The sequence below is a fragment of the Aquarana catesbeiana genome, linkage group LG04 (genome assembly GCF_042186555.1).
Source record: "Aquarana catesbeiana isolate 2022-GZ linkage group LG04, ASM4218655v1, whole genome shotgun sequence".
NCBI classification, from domain to species: domain Eukaryota; kingdom Metazoa; phylum Chordata; class Amphibia; order Anura; family Ranidae; genus Aquarana; species Aquarana catesbeiana.
The window spans coordinates 60,766,273-60,785,827 of NC_133327.1; the positions used below are offsets into that span (position 1 = coordinate 60,766,273).

Consider the following 19,555-nt stretch of genomic DNA (forward strand, 5'->3'; position numbering starts at 1 on the left):
ATTGAGTTACATGAACGTCTTGAAAATCAATAAAAACACTTGCAAAATTGAGAGTGCAGTCCCTTAGACATAATACCACCATGATAACTTCTCGGTAGAATCAGTAACCTTGTGAAAATGACAATTAAACAGATCATCTGTATTTCACATGTCCAACCATTACTATACTGCAGGTAAGTGGTTAACAATGTGAAATAAATTAGACGTATGTGTTGTCAATAAGAGTGGAACTATGCAAAAAAGAAAAATACAATGAAAAATTAAATCTTTAGAGAAAAATCTACAAAGGCGGTTATCGATTCGGGAGAACGATTATCAATTGTATAACATTCAATAATTCAATATTTTAGAGAACATACAAGAAAAAGTCAACATGGCATAATTACCCATTCCAAAGTGGCTACTGTTACTAATAGCTGGTTACCAGAGTTAAGATGGCTGCCGTAGGCTTTCAAAAATGGATACTCTTAAAGAGGATTTACTTCTTGCGACCTCCGAGTTCCAAGGATCAGGGTTCAGGAATCTTCATGGATGTTAAAATATGTATTCATGCATGGTGCATGAGTGTCAGTCTCTCTGGGAGTGTGTATATCACCCAGTGTCCCCCCTCAGGGTGTGTCCCTGAGTCTGTGTGTCAGGGTGGGTCCCTGAACTTCTCCCTCCATGGCATCTTTCTTGCTTCTAAATACCATCTCAGACAATGAGATCATAAAATTAAGTTCTGCCCAAAAGGTATGGCTTCTTTTCTATTGGTTAAGCAAAACCTAATCATTTACCTCCCAGGGAGTTCCGTGAGTTTTAGGTAATATCACCTTCAACCACTAGGCCTGTCTGAGAGCAGAAAATGTGTTCTGAACTATCTTTTAAATAAAATGTTCAATTTTCATAATATGTATTTGTTTGTATCTTGGTGAGAAGAATATATACCTTTAAGTATTCTGGTAACCGGTCTAATTTAAAATCACTGGTTATATCTATAAAAACTAGTCTATCTATGAAAGACACATGTTATATATATTAATCAATATCACATCAAATGATTATCTATATGGATACATGTATAATTCTGGTATATCCAATGAATATTTGTTTATCTAAACATAGGCTACAGTCTTATATAGTTATAATCAAACTTATATGTTTTTCATAATACTAATTAGTTTCTTAAAACACTTCTACTAATAAAATCACACTTTCATATTTTTACCTTATAACAAAGTTATTAGGTCAGTAGATACTAATTATAATCATATCTGTGATCTACAATATCATACATAATTCAAATTACATATAATAACCATATAGGTACTTTTAAAATATTTCTGACTTGCACAAACTTCAAATCTTTCCCACCATGTGTTGAATTGAACTTAGTTTCAATGGACGTTTAGATAGTTTAGCTGTGTCCACAATTCCTAAAATCTACACAATGAGTTGTGTTAACCAAGGTGTTAGCTATTTAAACAATTCCTCACTCGCACAATGGGTTATGCTATACGAGGGTTGTTTCCATGTGATATCAATCCGAATAGTCTTTTTTTTCTGTATGGCTATATCTATCGCTTTTATTTACAAACCACAGACAGGTACACATCTTCTTTGTTTTGTGAAATGAGACCTTATTGTTCCTGCAATTCTGTTTCAACACAGTATGTAGAAAACATTTGATCCATTGAAAACTTGGAAAACATCTGAACTCACAAAGACTCAGTTCATCAATCTTGTTTTAACTGGCTTCAAGAGAGCAATATCATAGTTTATCTATTTTTTAGGCCTAAGCAACCCTAATAATTCTGCCAGTAAATATAAAATGTATTTCTTCATGAATCCACAACAGGGCGTTACACGCCTGCAGGGGAATCCAGAGTCTCACGACAGACTGTTATCCTTTATTTATGCTGGTTTGGGCAATATGGTTAACCTTACAGTGTTATCTTGGAATCTTAGAGGCCTTAATTCTGCAATTAAAAGATCTTTAGTTTTTAAATACATACAGCAGCATAATCCCAAGATATGTATCCTGCAGGAGACCCACTTGGTGGGGTCGAGGGTCCCGAGTTTAAAAAGAGCATGGGTCTGTGCCCATTATCATGCTTCCTACTCTAACTATGCCAGAGGGGTAAGTGTTCTGGTGCACAGATCCTTGTCTTTCCAGCTCCTTGCAGTTAGGACGGATCCGGGGGCAGGTACGTTCTAATCCATGCATTAATAACTGGATCCCCGTACATAATAGTAGGAGTATATCTGCCTCCCCCTGCTGATATTACCTTTCTCCACACACTAATGCAAGTGGTTACACAGTATGATGTGAGCAGGGTTCTTATTGTGGGGGACTTTAACTCAGTTATGTCCAATGAGTTTGATAGACTCCAGCCCTCGCCCCCCACCCCCACAGGTTTATCCCATTGGGCATCATCTTTCCAGCTGGTGTATCTCTGGCGTCATTTTCATCCCTCTGACGCCCAGTTTACCTGTCTCTCTACCACGTATCGGACTTTGTCCCGCATTGACATGGCCTTTGCCTCTCCAGAACTGTTGCGAGAGGTGGGATCCACTGAGATTCTCTCTCGAGGGATCTCGGATCATGCCCCATTCATGGCGACGGTCCGGGCAACTCCATCTGGGGGTCAGAGAATATGGAGACTATCCAAATACTGGATTATGTACCCAGAGATCCAGGAGGCTATGCCGGAGGTATTATGTAACTTCTGGCTGAGTAATGTGGACTCCTCTGGGCCTCTGATACTTTGGGATGCATTTAAGGCTTGGCTGAGAGGAGAATACATTAAAAAAATCACAGCTAAAAAGAGAGGGTCTGAACAGTCTCTCAGGCAGTTGGAAGAACAAGCTCAGGAAAAGGAAAAATTATATGTACTAACCCCAAATTCTAATAATTATGTCTCTTGGCAACATACAATGAGGGAATTATCTCTGCTTAGGGTTGACCTCACTAAAAAAATCCATGTTAGCCAGTGCCCAAAGGGTTTTCGAATATGGGGACAAAAATGGAAGGCTACTGGCCTGGTTGGCCAAAGGCCTATATGCGATGACACATGTGGGCATGCTGAAGGACACAGGTGGCACACTGTTGACCACGCCTGAGATGATAGGCACTAGGTTTCTACAATTCTACCAAGACCTATTCTTCAAAAGTGACTTACTCTGCAGATGACTTAGCTGACTACTTGGACTTGATCCCATTTCCTACACTAGACGCAGATAAAAGTAAGGCTTTAAAAGAGGACATTTCCCTGGAGGAGGTGCAGGTGGCCATAAGCTGCATGCAGGCAAGCAAGGCCCCTGGTCCGGATGGCATACCCATAGAGTTTTACTCGGTGTATCAGGAGATGTTGGCCCCAGAATAGCCTCCCTCTTCTCACAGTTCTCCACTTTGGGATATCTACCAGACTCTATGTCCGAGGCAGTGGTGGTAATGGTGCCCAAGCCCGGGAAGGACCCCGAGGAATGTGCCTCATACAGGCCCATCTCTTTGATCAACGCTGACGCCAAGCTGCTGGCTAAAATTTTGGCTCATAGATTGGCCACGGTGATTGAAGATCGGGTCCATCAGGATCAGATGGGGTTCATGCCCGGAAAGGGCACAAATATCAATAGCTGCAGACTGTTTCTTAACCTGGACGCCTCTCACGATAATGGTGGTACTAGAATCATAGCTTCTTTAGATGCGGAAAAATCTTTTGATTCCGTTGAATGGGAATATTTATGGGAGATCTTGAAGCGATTTGTATTTTGCCCTAAGTTCCTTAAATGGTTGGGTATGCTCTATAAGTCCCCCAGAGCTAGGATCCGTACTAATGATACTCTTTCAGACTTTTTTTTCCTCCAGAGGGGCACCAGGCAGGGTTGCCGTTCTCACCCAGCCTGTTTGCTTTGGCACTCGAACCGCTGGTAATCCTGATCTGGGAGTCATGTAATAAAAAGGGGCTCAGGGTTGGCCCTCTGGAGGAGAAAATGTCTTTATATGCTAATGATGCATTGTTATACTTGCAGGATGCTGGAGCATCATTGCAAGCAGCATTAGAGACTTTCAACGAATTTGGGCACTTTTCTGGTGTTAAGATTAACTGGACCAAATCTATCATATTTCCGATAGACCCTCAGGCTAGAGTTGCGGCGTCGCAGATGCCGCTGCTCTGGGTAGAGGAATTTAAATACTTAGGGATTATGGTGACCAGGCACCTCCAAGCCTTTCGTCATGAAACTTAGAAAACATTGTACCAGGTGGAGGGAGTTGCCACTTAATCTACTGGGCCGTATAAATGTATTAAAATGCTACATCTACCTAGATTTTATTATATTTTTCGGAATTGTCCGGTATGGTTCCCTAATTCATTCTTCAAAGAACTCAATGTATGTATGGGTTCCTTTTTATGGAAGTGATCTCCCCCCAGGTTGGCTAGATCAACCTTACAGCTCCCGTTGTGCTGTGGGCGACTTGCGTTGCCCAACCTACTAGTGTATTATTGGGCAGCAATATTGGTCACTGTAAGATGGTGGTTTGAGCAGTCTCGGACGAATGCGGCCACTTACTTGGAGGCAGCTATTCTGGGATCTCTCAAAGAGTTAGGGAATCTGGTATATAGAGGCCCTACTGCCTATCCTTCACTCCCGGGTCCCACTAGGGTGACCCACAAAGTCTGGAAAGTCGCTAGAAAACGGTTCATACGCCCCCACCACTACTCCCCTTTTTGCCCGTTTGTGGGGAAACCCCTCTCTCCCTCACTTTAAGATGATACCGGACCCACAATTGTGGACCTGTTATGGGATCAAGGTCCTCCAGGATGTTGTCCACTTCGGGGTGTTACTCTCCTTCCGGGACTTAGCAGGGAAGTTTGGGCTCTCAGCAAGAATGATATTTAGATATTATCATCTGCGGCATGCTGCTAGAGCCCAATTCCCCCAGCCTATAAGCTTGAAAGCGGATCCTATAGAGGAAATCCTGGCGCAGGAATCGCTTAAGAAAATGCTATCCACATTATACCTCGCACTACTAGGGGTGGACTCACCTAAAATGAACGCTTTGTGGGAAAAGTGGCAGGCTGACATCCCTAGTTTAGATAAGGAGGCCTGGGAAGAGTGCTTTGAGGAAGGGTCTAAACTCGTGATATCCTCTAGAGATAAATTAATGCAAACCAAATTTATTCATCGAGTCTATTACACACCTGGAAGGCTGTATCAGATCTACCCTCATAGGTCATCAAATTGCCCCAGATGTGAATCCCCCGATAGTTCCTATATGCATATGTTCTGGTCCTGTCCTCTGGTTATAATATTTTGGGCAGAGGTTTTTGAAAGCATAAATATCCGTCTCCAACTGTCACTCCCGGTGTCCCCCAAATTGGCCCTGTTGGGCATTCATGAGGTCGACCAAAGGCCCCGATAAACTAAGCTGCTTATCTCCTTAGTGCTATTTTATGCCAAAAAAGAAATACTAAAGAAATGGGCCTTCCAATCCCCCCCGACAGTGGACTCATGGAACTCCTCCATAAATGCTATACTACCTATGTATAAGATGACCTACACCAACAGAGGATGCCCTCAGAAATTTGAATGGATCTGGTCACCCTGGACTGAACAGTTTTAATCCTCCTGCCGCGAATAGAGCTAGGGTAATACCTCCAGTGGTAGTGCGATGGGCATCTGGGGTTACTGCACCCCCTCCCCCTACAGCTTGGACAGTGTGTATTGTCTTAAAATTACTATATGAATAATGGAAGTAGTCAGTAACTTTACTTGAATTGTGATGTTAAATTTTATCAGGATGTTTTCTCTGCCCATCTTTGAATTATTCCTAGACAATTATTGTATGATTGTACATTGTTATATGATTTCTTCTCAATAAATACCAACCTTGTTATTAAAAAAATGATCTTATGCATTATTCCAGATAAGGCAGAGCTCCGTAGATGACTTAGATTTATCTAAAAAAAGTCACCTCGTAGTTCTGTGAATATATAAACACAGTCAACTTGCAGTCCTTAACATTTATACAGGTCACAGGTACATAAAAGGTACATAAATTCTCCATACCAGGAACCTTAGGTTAGTTCTCTTACCTCACCAGGTTGTAGAGTTCCATGGTGCCCTGTGAGCTCAGCTGGTCCAGATGCGAGGAAAACTCACTGCACAATTGGGTGATATGCGCATTCAGTCTGTTACCTGACAGCCTAAATGCCGACATTTTCATGATGTCATTATGTGACTTGTTGAAGCTTTCCTCTCCAATGGACGCTGTTTGGTTTGGAGAAAGATAGATGATGCAATGATTATTTGCTTGTACAGCAAAATAGCTTAAGAGAGTTTCAGTGGCAGGAAATGGTAAAAATACAAAAAGAAATAAAAATAAAAAAAACTCATATTACTGGAGTGGACCTAAGCTGGAAATTGTGGCACTCAAAAATGTCCTTTTTACATTAGATTGATAGATGAAAAGCTGGAACTTTTGATAAGCACTTATTGTTGTCTGTGCCCCCATTAATGAGATTTACCTTTACTTCCTGCATTGGAGACAAGACAGAAAGTGAAGACTTGTTTCTCCTCTCTGGAGTCCAATCTTCCTATGGACAATCCACTGGAGAGCCAGGCAGAAGACCCTAGAGGATTTCCTGAAGGATGAGAATACTTTCCATAGATGCGGAACACTAAGTCCAGCTCACATCGATGCCCCATATGTCACTGGAACAAAAGTGAAGGAAAATTCCTCAACAGGGACACATACAGTGCCTTGAAAAAATATTCACATCTCTGAAATTTTCAACATATTGTCATGTTACAACCAAAAATGTAAATGTATTTTATTGGGATTTTATGTGATAGACACATAATTGTGAAGTGGAAGGAAAATGATAAATGGCTTTTACATTTTTTTACAAATAAATATGTGAAAAGTGTGGCGTGCATTTGTGTTCAGCCCCCTTTACTCTGATACCCCTAACTAAAATCTAGTGGAACCAATTGCCCTCAGAAGTCACCTAATTAGTAAATAGAGTCCACCTGTGTATAATTTAATCTCAGTATTAATATAGCTGCTCTGTGAAGCCCTCAGAGGTTTGTCAGAGAACCTTAGTGAACAAACAGCAACATGAAGGCCAAGGAACACACCAGACAGGTCAGGGATAAAGCTGTCGAGCAGTTTAAAACGGGGTTAGGATATAAAAAAATATCCCAAGCTTTGAACATCTCACGGAGCACTGATCAATCCATCATCTGAAAATGGAAAGAGTATGGCACAGCTGAAAACCTACCAAGACATGGCCGTCCACCTAAACTGCCGGCCCGGGCAAGGAGAGCGTTCAGAGAAACAGCCAAGAGGCCCATGGTAACTCTGGAGGAGCTGCAGAGATCCACAACTCAAGTGGGAGAATCTGTCCATAGGACAACTATTAATCGTGCACTCCACAAATGTGGCCTTTATGGAAGAGTGGCACGGAGAAAGCCATTGTTGAAAGAAAGCCATAAGAAGTTTTGTTTGCAATTTGTAAAAAGCCATGTGGAGGACACAGCAAACATGTGGAAGAAGGTGCTCTGGTCAGATGAGACCAAAATTTTACTTTTTGGCCTAAAAGCAAAACGCTATGTGCGGTGGAAAACTAACATTGCACATTACCCTGAACACACCATCCCCACCGTGAAACTCGGTGGTGGCAGCATTATGTTGTGGGGATGCTTTTCTTCAGCAGGGACAGGGAAACTGGTCAGAGTTAATGGGAAGATGGATGGAGCCAAATACAGAATAATCTTAGAAGAAAAACTGTTAGAGTCTGCAAAAGAGTTGAGACTGGGTCAGAGATTCACCCTCAAGCAGAACAACCCTAAACATACAGGCAGAGCTACAATGGAATGGTTTAGATCAAAGCATATTCATGTGTTAGAATGGCCCAGTCAAAGTCCAGACTTTAATCCAAATAAGAATCTGTGGCAAGACTTGAAAAGTGCTGTTCACAGATGCTCTCCATCCAATCTGACAGAGCTTGAGCTATTTTGCAAAGAATGGGCAAAAATTTCACTCTCTAGATGTGCAAAGCTGGTAGAGACATCCCCAAAAAGACTTGCAGCTGTAATTGCAGCAAAAGGTGGTTCTACAAAGTATTGACTCAGGTGGGCTGAATACAAATGCACGCCACACTTTTCATATATTTATTTGTAAAAAAATGTTTGAACACTGTTCATTATTTTTCTTCCACTTCACAATTATGTGTCACTTTATGTTGGTCTATCACATAAAATCCCAATAAAATGCACTTACATTTCTGGTTGTAACATGACAAAATGTGGAAAATTTCAAGGGGCGTGAATACTTTTTCAAGGCACTGTACTGCAATCAAATCCTGGTAGAGTAACGTTCTTCCAGTCTGCACAAAATTAATGAAATGTTTTTTGGTGGAGTTTCATTTGAGGCCTTATTTGGTAAAACCATCCCTGCGCACTGTGCAAAAAGGTAGGAGGTGGGTCACCAATAGCTTTTGTCTGAAATCCTTGCTATTTGCCCAATTTACTCCATCACAGTGAACTGGCAGTGGGTGGGCAAGAGAACACATAAGATCTGAGCATAAGGTCTGAACCTGATCTAAGTATCTTGACCTGTATACTGTAGCTATATACTGTATCTGGACCTGATTTGAGCATTCTAATCTATATGTACTGTATGTCTGGATCCCTGATTTGTGAATTCTGATCTATGTACCTGGACCTCATCTGAGCATCCTGACCTGATTGCCTTGTGTTCCCAGAGTTGTATACTCTTACTCGTATATCTACTGTATACCTGTTGCAACCTGGAGGTAGCTCTGGAATGACTGCCAGCCAGTTTGGTGAAAGCAAAACAGTTCATTTATTTTAATCACGGCTAAGCAAAAAGACAGCTCCAAATCCTGTTAGCGGACTGTGTCTCAGCTTGTCTGAGTGTTCCCACTTGCTACATGGTTTGGGAGTCTCTCTCTTCCACTCACTTCTCTGACACAGGTGCCGATTTTCCTCTGCTGCCTTTCAAGCCTCCCTCTCCTGGGACTCAACTCCTTTGGGACCAAAATCCTGGTAGTCAGGGTTTGAAGGTTCTTTCCCACCCTCCCAAAGTCTCTTTGAATCTCTGAAATCCTGAGTCCCTAATATAAATTTAGCAATCTATAGAGTCCTGGAAGTCAGTCCCCTCCAGCCAAACTTAACCTGGGACACCTCACCCTGCAATTCGTGAGAACCCCTGAGTACCGCAAAGGCTCTGCAACTGTCCCCCTTAAAGGCACCACAACTCAAATATCGGGGAAATGTACCCGCTATCCGGGACACCTTCCCAGTGTCCTGTACACTGTGTAATTCTGTCTAAAGATCTACTTATAAGGTTGGTCTCACCTTGGGTTATTTGCTAGTGGTGCAACTTTGCCCAAACCCTACTTTCCCATTGTTCTCGTTCCAGGAAAAAGTGGTCTGTCTGTAGGGGCCCTAGAGTTCTCCAATCAGCAGGGAGCATGACATTTTCTGATTGCAAAGCTAAAGATCAGACTCAGCAGAAGGACATCCACAGAGAGACCACTGCTTCCAAACAGAGAGCAAGCCATTGTATCTACAGCATGTTGGTGGGGACGGGCTTTTCCACTAAAGCATAGAACATACTATTAGTTTTTTTTTTTCAACCCAGAAATGGACAGCTCGGTAGGAGCCGCTGTACTAACTATGCAATGTCAGTAAAGCGATCTTTCCCGCCGAGCAATCGTGTTCTGACAGGGGGACACCCCTCCCCGCTAAAAACACAGATCAATGCTCTCAGCCATCGGCTGAGAATGCTGATTGGATGCTGACCGGCAGACCATTTTCGGTCATACTTCTTCAACAGAAGCCGGCGGAATGGCCGGCTTCTGTTGGACCAGCTGCAGTACACACAGGACAAATGTCGGCTGGTTTGAACTGACTGATGGCTCCTGATGTTCGGCCCCTGTGTACGGCCCTTTAGGATATGGCTGTTTACTAAAAATAAATTTAAAAACTGTGCCAATAGGCTTTTGTTGGCGTCAGACAGGTTTGCAATTTAATGCAAGTCTATGAGAATGCAAAACCAAAAGGACAACAAATTGCAGTTCAACGCACCTGTCAGTGAAATATCTTAATGAACTAAAAATGACATCACACAAATCTGAAACCCATCGTCACAGGCCCTAAAGACTTTTATTTTGATGCACCTAGAATGTTCTCTGGATCTGGATGGTATAACTCAGGAAGGTATAAAGAACATTTGAGCTGCTAGTATTTGTTGGTGTTTACCTGTGTGCTGAAGAGGTTTTTGCAGAGCCTGTGAAAAGTTCACTTGCTTGGATTTGAAGAAGACAGACATTCCTTCGTCTCCACTGACAAAGGTCATTCGGTTGCCTACACACACTACGGTAAAGACTGGTCCATGCTGAAAGACAGTGTGGAGATGATTCATGAAATATGTGTAGTCAGGTAATTAGCTATGATGAACAAGTTATAACAATTTGCAGGAACTCTTCACGCAATCACTGAAATGATATGCTAACCCGCATCAATACATTGAGGTCTTGCGACTATTTCCAAGTGTTAATTCACAGCTAAGTTAAAAAGTATCTATACTTGTGTTCTTATAAGTGCTTGCAGTAACTTTCAATCAACCAGGTGTGTCAGAGGGGCCAAGGGTGTTCTTGGAGTACAGGCACAGAACAGAGAACCCAAATTACCAAATGGCTCCTGCGGGGGTAGGGCTACACATGACACACTTATTGACTTTTCATAAATAAAAGTACCTAAAAGCGTACTACTATTAATATCAGACTAGGGAATATGTTTCCTCTACATGTAGTAAAATGATCATACTAACAGAACCTTTTTTTTAAATTAGAAATTATAACATTTTTTTAGTACCAGATCCTTTTCTTAATTAAAACTTGATTATCAGCTTGAAGTGTTTTTTCTCTTTGCACCGAATGGTACATGCCAATGAGCGGTCAACTTCCTGGTCTTCTGATGGGTTGCTGTGTCTTCACAGAGCACAAGTCTACTCAGCGGACAAAAGTAAAGCTTTCGGATCAGTCGTTACTACATACAATCTGTTCCAAACTTTCATAATCTTCATAATTTTAAAAAATGGCGTGGGGTCCCCCCAAAAATCCATAACAGACCCTTATCGGAGCACGCAACCTGCCAGGCTGTAGGAAAAGGGTGGGGGGAGCGCCCCCCCCCTCCTGAACTGTACCAGGCCACATGTCCTCAACATTGGGAGGGTGCTTTGGGGTAGCGGCCCCCCAAAACGGAGTCACAAACAGGTGACAACACGGGGAAAGCCATAGGGAAGTCCCCGTGTGTCAGAGGGGGCGGGGTCACCAGGTGGCCCCACCCTCCATTATATAAGAACTGTCACCTAGCGGAAGACTCCCACTGAGGCGGATCGTGCAGAGGAAGAAGCGATGAAGAAGCCGAAGGAAGATGCCGGACGGGAAGACTGGAAGAAGAAGCGGGGGAAGAAGAAGATGGAGGAAGAAGAAGAACACCGAAGGAAGACCAGAAGAAAGAAGATGGAAGAAGAAGCCGGGAAAGAAGAAGAAATGAATAAAGGAATTGTCAAAAACCGTCTCTTGTCTTTTTTTTTAACCTTTTTGACACTTTTTTGTGAAATGGTAGGGGTACATTTGTACCCCATTACCAATTCACATGGGGGGGCCGGGATCTGGGGGTCCCCTTGTTAAAGGGGGCTTCCAGATTCTGATAAGCCCCCCACCCACAGACCCCCACAACCACCAGGCAAGGATTGTGGGGATTAGGCCCTTCTCCCCATCAACATGGGGACAAGGTGCTTTGGGGGGGCCGCTACCCCAAAGCACCCTCCCAATGTTGAGGGCATGTGGTCTGGTTCAGGAGGGGGGCGCTCTCTCGCCACCCCTCTTTTCCTGCAGTCTGCCAGGTTGCGTGCTTGGATAAGGGTCTGGTATGGATTTTTTGGGGGGACCCAACGCCATTTTTTTTTACATTTTGGCGCGGGGTTCCCCTTAAAATCCAGTATGGATTTTGAGGGGGAACCCCACGCCATTTTAAAAAAAAATTTTGGTGCGGGGTTCCCCTTAAAATCCATACCAGACCTGAAGGGCCTGGTATGGAATTTGGGGGGACCCCCACGCATTTTTTTTTTAAATTTTGGTTCGGGGTTCCCCTGTGGGGTAATCCCATGCCATTTTTATCAATGAACTTTTATGTGTATTGCCGGACCGACAATTCATTATAGACGGCGCTAGCGCTAGTACTTTTAAATTACTTTTTTTCCTTTAGAAATGTCATTTTGCACTCGGACTGTTCTAAACACGGGAAACATGTGCCACTTTACAGGCATACTATAGACACCCCCCAGGTACGAAATTTAAAGGAATATTTTACTTTTAATGTTTCACTTTAAGCATTTTTAAAATCACTGCTCCCGAAAAAAACGGCCATTTTTAAAACTTTTTTTTGCACTGATACATGTCCCCTGGGGCAGGACCCAGGTCCCTAAACACTTTTTATGACAATAACTTGCATATTAACCCTTAAAATTAGCACTTTTGATTTCTCCCATAGACAATTCACTATAGCCGCTATTACTTCATGACATTTTTTTCCCTTTAGAAATGTAATTTTGCTGTCAGACTATTCTCAACACGGGAAAAAAGCGCCACTTTACAGGCATACTATAGACACCCCCCAGGTACTAAATTTAAAGGAATATTTTATTTTTATTGTTTCACTTTAAGCTTTATTAAAATCACTGCTCCTGAAAAAAATTACCGTTTTTAAAACTTCTTTTTGCACCGATACATGTTCCCTGGTTCAGGACCCAGGTCCCCAAACACTTTTTATGACAATAACTTGCATATAAGCCTTTAAAATAAGCACTTTTGATTTAGACGTTTAAAAGGTGTTGTGCGGCTTTCGAATTTGCCGCGAACACCCCAAATTGTTCTCTATTCGGTGAACAGCCAATGTTCGAGTTGAAATCATGTTTGACCCGAACATAAAGCCCATCCCTAGTGAACAGATATGTATATCATCATTAGTTGCAGCCCATTCTCTTGGTGACTTTACCAACAATTAAAATGATCTTGAACTCTTTCATTCGGTTTTGATCTGGCATTCCTTTCAACATTTCTATATTTTGATTGTAGCAGCTGTGCTAGAATGGTCTCAGATGGTAAAAATATGCAATGTCATGTATCCTTTCAATGTATGTTTTTGACCTTGCAAGGTTTTTGTTTTCTGAATAAGAACTGCAGTTTGAATTTACAGTTAAAAAAAGGAATCGCCTGGCCCCCATCGCCCAATATAATGTCCATTCTAGCCCCTCTTCCCCAACAGGTTTGCATACAGTAAACTATTTAAAAACTATTATGTGTAAAAGAAATAAGAAAATACTTTTTCCATGCACTGCCCATTTATCAGCATATAATAAAACTCATAAAAAGGGTTTTTATTTAAATTGGTGGAAGAAACATCAACACTCTTCAATATGCTAATGAGACTACGCTTATAGCTAAAAATATAAGACACTTAAGAGCCTCATAGAGAAAAAGTTAAAGCTGGGAGAAGATGGAAAGACAGAAATAAAGACACAAAAGGCAAAAAGAAAGACAGAAAGATGCAAAGAAGAAAGAAGGAAGAAGACTGCTAAATACAGTCACAGTACTTAACCATCTCAATACAGTGCATTTTCACCCCCTTCCTGCCCAAGCCATTTTTCAGCTTTCAGCACTGTCACACTTTGAATGACAATTGCGCGGTCATACAACACTGTACCCAAATGAAATTTTTATTATTTTTTCCCCACAAATAGAGCATTATCTTGGTGGTATTTGATCACATCTGCAGTTTTTATTTTTTGCGCTATAAACAAAAGAAGAGGGACAAGTTTGAAAAAAAACACAATATTTTTTACTTTTTGTTATAATAAATATCCAATTTTTTTTTTTTAAACAAATTTTCTCCTCAGTTTAGGCAGATATGTATTCTTCTACATATTTTTGGTAAAAAAAAAAAAAAAAAAATCGCAATAAGCGTATATTGATTGGTTTGCACAAAAGTTATAGCATCTACAAAATAGGGGATAGATTTATAGCACTTTTATTTATTTATTTTTTTACTAGTAATGGCGGCGATCTGCGATTTTTATTGTGACTGCGATATTGCGGCGGACACATTTTTGGGACCAGTCACATTTATACAGCGATCCGTGCTATAAAAATGCACTGATTACTGTATAAATGTGACTGGCAGGGAAGGGGTTAACACTAAGGGGTGATCGAGGGGTTAACTGTTTTCCTAGGGAATGTTTCTAACTGAAGGGGGAGGGGACTCACAAGGGGAGGAGATCGATCGGTGTTGCTCTATACTGAGAACACACATCAGTCTCCTCTCCTCCCTGACAGGACGTGGATCTGTGTGTTTACATACACAGATCCATGTCCTGCCGTGTTACCGAGTAATCGCGTGTGTCGGGCACGCGCATCGGGTGCCCAGTGACACGGCGGGCGTGCGCGATTGCCACCGGCGGCGCGCGTGCACCCCCTGGTGGGTAGGGAAGGCGAGGGCGTCTTATGATGCCCTGCCAGAACGAGAGCCCCGCCGCCTGCCCATCATATGACAGCTGGCGGGCGGCAAGCGTTTAAAGTTGAACTTCACTCTCTCACTCAACGTTGACTATTTACAATCCTTATGCTCATAGGCATGTGCCAGTTGTGCCTGGGCACACCCTAATCACCTTGTGCTGTGCAGATTCCCCTTGCTGCTTGGCTGCAAAGAGCCTGGGGAATCTCTGTCCTCAGTCCCTTTCTCTGTCTCTAAAGTGAGACCCCTAATATTTCACCAAAGCCCCCAATGGGGGTCCAAAAAAATTGTAAAAAAAAATTATGATAAAAAATGATTGTAAAAAACATATTGCAAAAAATAATAGAAAATAAAATTGTAAAAAAGTAATTATAAAAAAATAAAAATAAACTATAATCTACTACCAATCTCTGCCCTACTGACACCGTCCACTGCTCTACTGACACATCCACTGCCTTACTGTCACCAATCTCTGGCCTCCTGACACCATTACCTGCTCTACTGACACCATCCACTGCCCTACTGACACCAATCTCTGCCCTACTGACACTATCCACTGCTCTACGGACACCATCCACTGCCCTACTGACACCATCCACTGCCTTATATACATTATACACACATAAACACATGCTTTTGAGCTTTGTAGTGCACACCCTAATACAATAGGCTGTGCCCACCTATGCTTATGCTGCTAGCATTAATACAGTTGTGCTCATAAGTTTACAGTGGGGACAGAAAGTATTCAGACCCCCTTAAATTTTTCACTCTTTGTTATATTGCAGCCATTAAGTTCATTTTTTTTCCTCATTAATGTACACACAGCATCCCATATTGACAGAAAAACACAGAATTGTTGACATTTTTGCAGATTTATTAAAAAAGAAAAACTGAAATATCACATGGTCCTAAGTATTCAGACCCTTTGCTTAGTATTCAGTAGAAGCGCCCTTTTCATCTAATACAGCCATGAGTCTTTTTGGGAAAGATGCAACAAGTTTTTCACACCTGGATTTGGGGATCCAAATCCTGCCATTCCCCCTTGCAGATCCTCTCCGGTTCTGTCAGGTTGGATGGTAAACGCTGGTGGACAGCCATTTTTAGGTCTCAATTGGGTTTAAGTCAGGGCTCTGGCTGGGCCATTCAAGAACAGTCACGGAGTTGTTGTGAAGCCACTCCACCGTTATTTTAGCTGTGTGCTTAGGGTCATCATCTTGTTGGAAGGTAAACCTTTGGCCCAGTCTGAGGTCCTGAGCACTCTGGAGAAGGTTTTCGTCCAGAATATCCCTGTACTTGGCCGCATTCATCTTTCCCTCGATTGCAACCAGTTTTCCTGTCCCTGCAGCTGAAAAACACCCCCACAGCATGATGCTGCCACCACCATGCTTCATTGTTGGGACTGTATTGGAGAGGTGATGAGCAGTGCCTGGTTTTCTCCACACATACCGCTTAGAATTAAGGCCAAAAAGTTCTATCTTGGTCTCATCAGACCAGAGAATCTTATTTCTCACCATCTTGGAGTCCTTCAGGTGTTTTTTAGCAAACTCCATGCAGGCTTTCATGTGTCTTGCACCGAGGAGAGGCTTCCGGGCCACTCTGCTATAAAGCCCTGACTGGTGGAGGGCTGCAGTGATGGTTGACTTTCTACAACTTTCTCCCGACTGTATCTCTGGAGCTCAGCCACAGTGATCTTTGGGTTCTTCTTTACCTCTCTCACCAAGGCTCTTCTCCCCTAGCTCAGTTTGGCCGGACGGCCAGCTCTAGGAAGGGTTCTGGTCGTCCCAAACGTCTTCCATTTAAGGATTATGGAGGCCACTGTGCTCTTAGGAACCTTAAGTGCAGCAGAATTTTTTTTGTACCTTGGCCAGATCTGTGCCTTGCCACAATTCTGTCTCTGAGCTCTTCAGGCAGTTCCTTTGACCTCATGATTCTCATTTGCTCTGACATGCACTGTGAGCTGTAAGGTCTTATATAGACAGGTGTGTGGCTTTCCTAATCAAGTCCAATCAGTATAATCAAACACAGCTGGACTCAAATGAAGGTGTAGAACCATCTCAAGGATGATCAGAAGAAATGGACAGCACATAAGTTAATTATATGACTGTCACAGCAATGGGTCTGAATACTTAGGACCATGTGATATTTCAGTTTTTCTTTTTTAATAAATCTGCAAAAATGTCAACAATTCTGTGTTTTTCTGTCAATATGGGGTGCTGTGTGTACATTAATGAAGAAAAAAAATGAACTTAAATGATTTTAGCAAATGGCTGCAATATAACAAAGAGTGAAAAATTTAAGGGGGTCTGAATACTTTCCGTCCCCACTGTACATACCCTGGCAGAATTTCTGATTTCTTGGCCATTTTTCAGAGAATATGAATAACACAAAAACTTTTCTTTCACTCATGGTTAGTGTTTGGCTGAAGCCATTTATTATCAATCAACTGAGTTTACTCTTTTTAAATCATAATGACAACAGAAACTACCCAAATGAAACTACCCAAATGACCCTGATCAAAAATTTACATACCCTGGTGATTTTGGCCTGATAACACAAGTTGACACAAAGGGGTTGGAATGGCTATTAAAGGTAACCATCCTCACCTGTGATCTGTTTGCTTGTAATTAGTGTGTGTGTATAAAAGGTCAATTAGTTTCTGCACTCCTGACAGACCCTTGCATCTTTCATCCAGTGCTGCACTGACGTTTCTGGATTCTGAGTCATGGGTCAAAGGATCTGTGGGAAAAGGTATAAAACAGGAAATGGATATAAAAAGATATCCAAGGAGTTGAGAATGCCGATCGGCATTGTTCAAACGCTAATCAAGAAGTGGAAAATGAGGGGTTCTGTTGAAACCAAACCACGGTCAGGTAGACCAATTAAAATTTCAGCCACAACTGCCAGGAAAACTGTTCGGGATACAAAGAAAAACCCACAAATAACTTTACATCACGCGTGCTGCATGAAACAACGTACAGGTATGTCGTTTTGCGCAATAGAGCCACCCTGCTGCAGTATATATGCGGTGGGTGGTCTTTAAGTGGTTAAGGACAGATGGATTCCAGGAAGTAAATGCTACATAAATCATCTGCCCTTACTCAAAATGGCCACGGTCAGAAATGCTAGGCGTTTTTCAAAGTGGTTTCTCAGCAAAATAAAGCATAGAGTCTCCTAGATTATAAGCTCTAACGAGCAAGGCCTTCTGATTCTTCCTGTATTGAACTGTATTGTAATTGTACTGTCTTCCCTCGTGTTGTAAAGGGCTGCACAAGCTGTCGTCGCTATATAAATCTTGTATAATAATAGAGACATGGAAGAATGAGCAAGTATGCTTTGAATATAAAAATGAATTAAATAGCATTTTTGGTTTGTGTCATGGATACGCAGTAATGTTTGTCTGTCAGCTTACCTCCCCATGTGTTCAGCTTGAGAGACCAGCCGCTTTTCACCTGGTAATCTCTCCTCAAAGCATGGCTCCACCCCAGGCCCTATCAGGGAACACTATATTAACCTGTGCAATATTGTGTGTTTGGCTTCTGTGTGCTCCTTGCTGTGGGTTCTACATCTGATTCTAGTTACCTATCTTGGCTTGTTCTTGACTGTCCTTGTCTGCTTCATATCCCGACCTTGGCGTGTTCCTCGACTATCCTTACCTGCTTGTTGCCCCGACCTTTGGCTATCTCCTGACTATCCTTTGTTGTTGCAGTCTGCTGCTTCCTCTCTACTGTAGTCTACCGTGAGCATCAGCTGGGAGGGCCTGGGGGTCGCCACCTGGAGCCAGACTGCAGCTAAATCCATCCCCACCACTAGGGGCCTCTGGTGAACACCCGCTGGCTCTTATATTTTGCGCCCTGAATCTCATGCTCTAGCTCCCAGCGTGATCCGTGTTGGTGCTCCAGAATACCTGCTCTCCTGAATCACCTAGAGCTCCATCTGCAGCAGTCAGCCGTAGGGTCCACTACCTTGCGGTGCACTCCTGACCCCAACGGGGTGCATCTGTCACCTTGACTCAGGTAACCTGACAGTTTGTGGTACTCGGACACAGTTTTGTTCTGCTCTAAGGGCTTATGCACACGGGTGTACAATACATTGTGTTCCTACGGATCTGAATGCAGCAGTATTGTATGGGCCCAATCACACAGTAGCACTTTGGTCCATAGTCTTGTAATGGAAATTTGTAAGTGCTGTATATAATTGTATTCTATTTTGTATGTATTGCACACTGCCCTCACTGTGCACACAGCACTAATAATGTTTTCAGTACATGTTTGCATTCTTTCGAGTCCTGATTAGAATTAGCCTGCCTATGCAATGCCCCTTGTTACCATAAATGTACAATTGTAATATTAATGTGATACCTGCGTAATCATGTGTATAAAAACCTTCAATTGCATCATAATAAAGCAGAACAGTTATTTGGAAAGATGCTGAGCGCATCTTTTGCGTCTGTTCCCTACTGCAGTAGTTATTAATTTGGAACCACTAATCAATATGAGGATAGGAGTTGCCTATCTATAAAATGTCCAGGTCAGTCTTTAGCTGCTTAAATAAAAAGAAAAATTTGAGTCCGATATCCCATTTTGACTGTATGTTCTGTTTGTGCCAATGTTTACAAGCATATTATATGAATGGACAAGACCATATGCATTGCCATCGCTGCCCATGGTGCAGTCACCTCAGCCTTCAGTCATTGATAATGTCCAGGTCATTCTGTGACTGCGCAACTGCTGCTGCCTACACATTGTTAATTCTTGCATTTACCCACTAGCCTTCAATGAGTCCTTTACAAGGCAGCATATGAGCTAAGTGCATGTATGTCCATATGAGCCCCCCTGCCAGAACGCACTGGTCAGTGCTTTCAGCCACTGGCTGAACGCACTGATTGGCTGCCGATTGTATTTAAAGTGGAAGTTCACCTACAGTATCTCACAAAAGTGAGTACACCCCTTACATTTTTGTAAATATT

The 19,555-nt window shown here is 42.3% G+C and overlaps 1 protein-coding gene across 2 annotated transcripts in view; it reads right to left on the minus strand.

Annotated features, from left to right (window-relative positions):
• LOC141139289 (24-hydroxycholesterol 7-alpha-hydroxylase-like) overlaps positions 1-19,555 on the minus strand; it is a 224,264-nt gene that overhangs the window by 171,020 nt on the left and 33,689 nt on the right. For both annotated transcript variants that reach the window (XM_073625254.1, XM_073625253.1), the window contains exons 2-3: positions 10,273-10,408; positions 6,078-6,252 (exon numbers count right to left, since the gene is read on the minus strand). In XM_073625254.1, the coding sequence (XP_073481355.1) occupies positions 6,078-6,252; positions 10,273-10,408 (311 nt within the window). The remainder of the gene's footprint in view (positions 1-6,077; positions 6,253-10,272; positions 10,409-19,555) is intronic.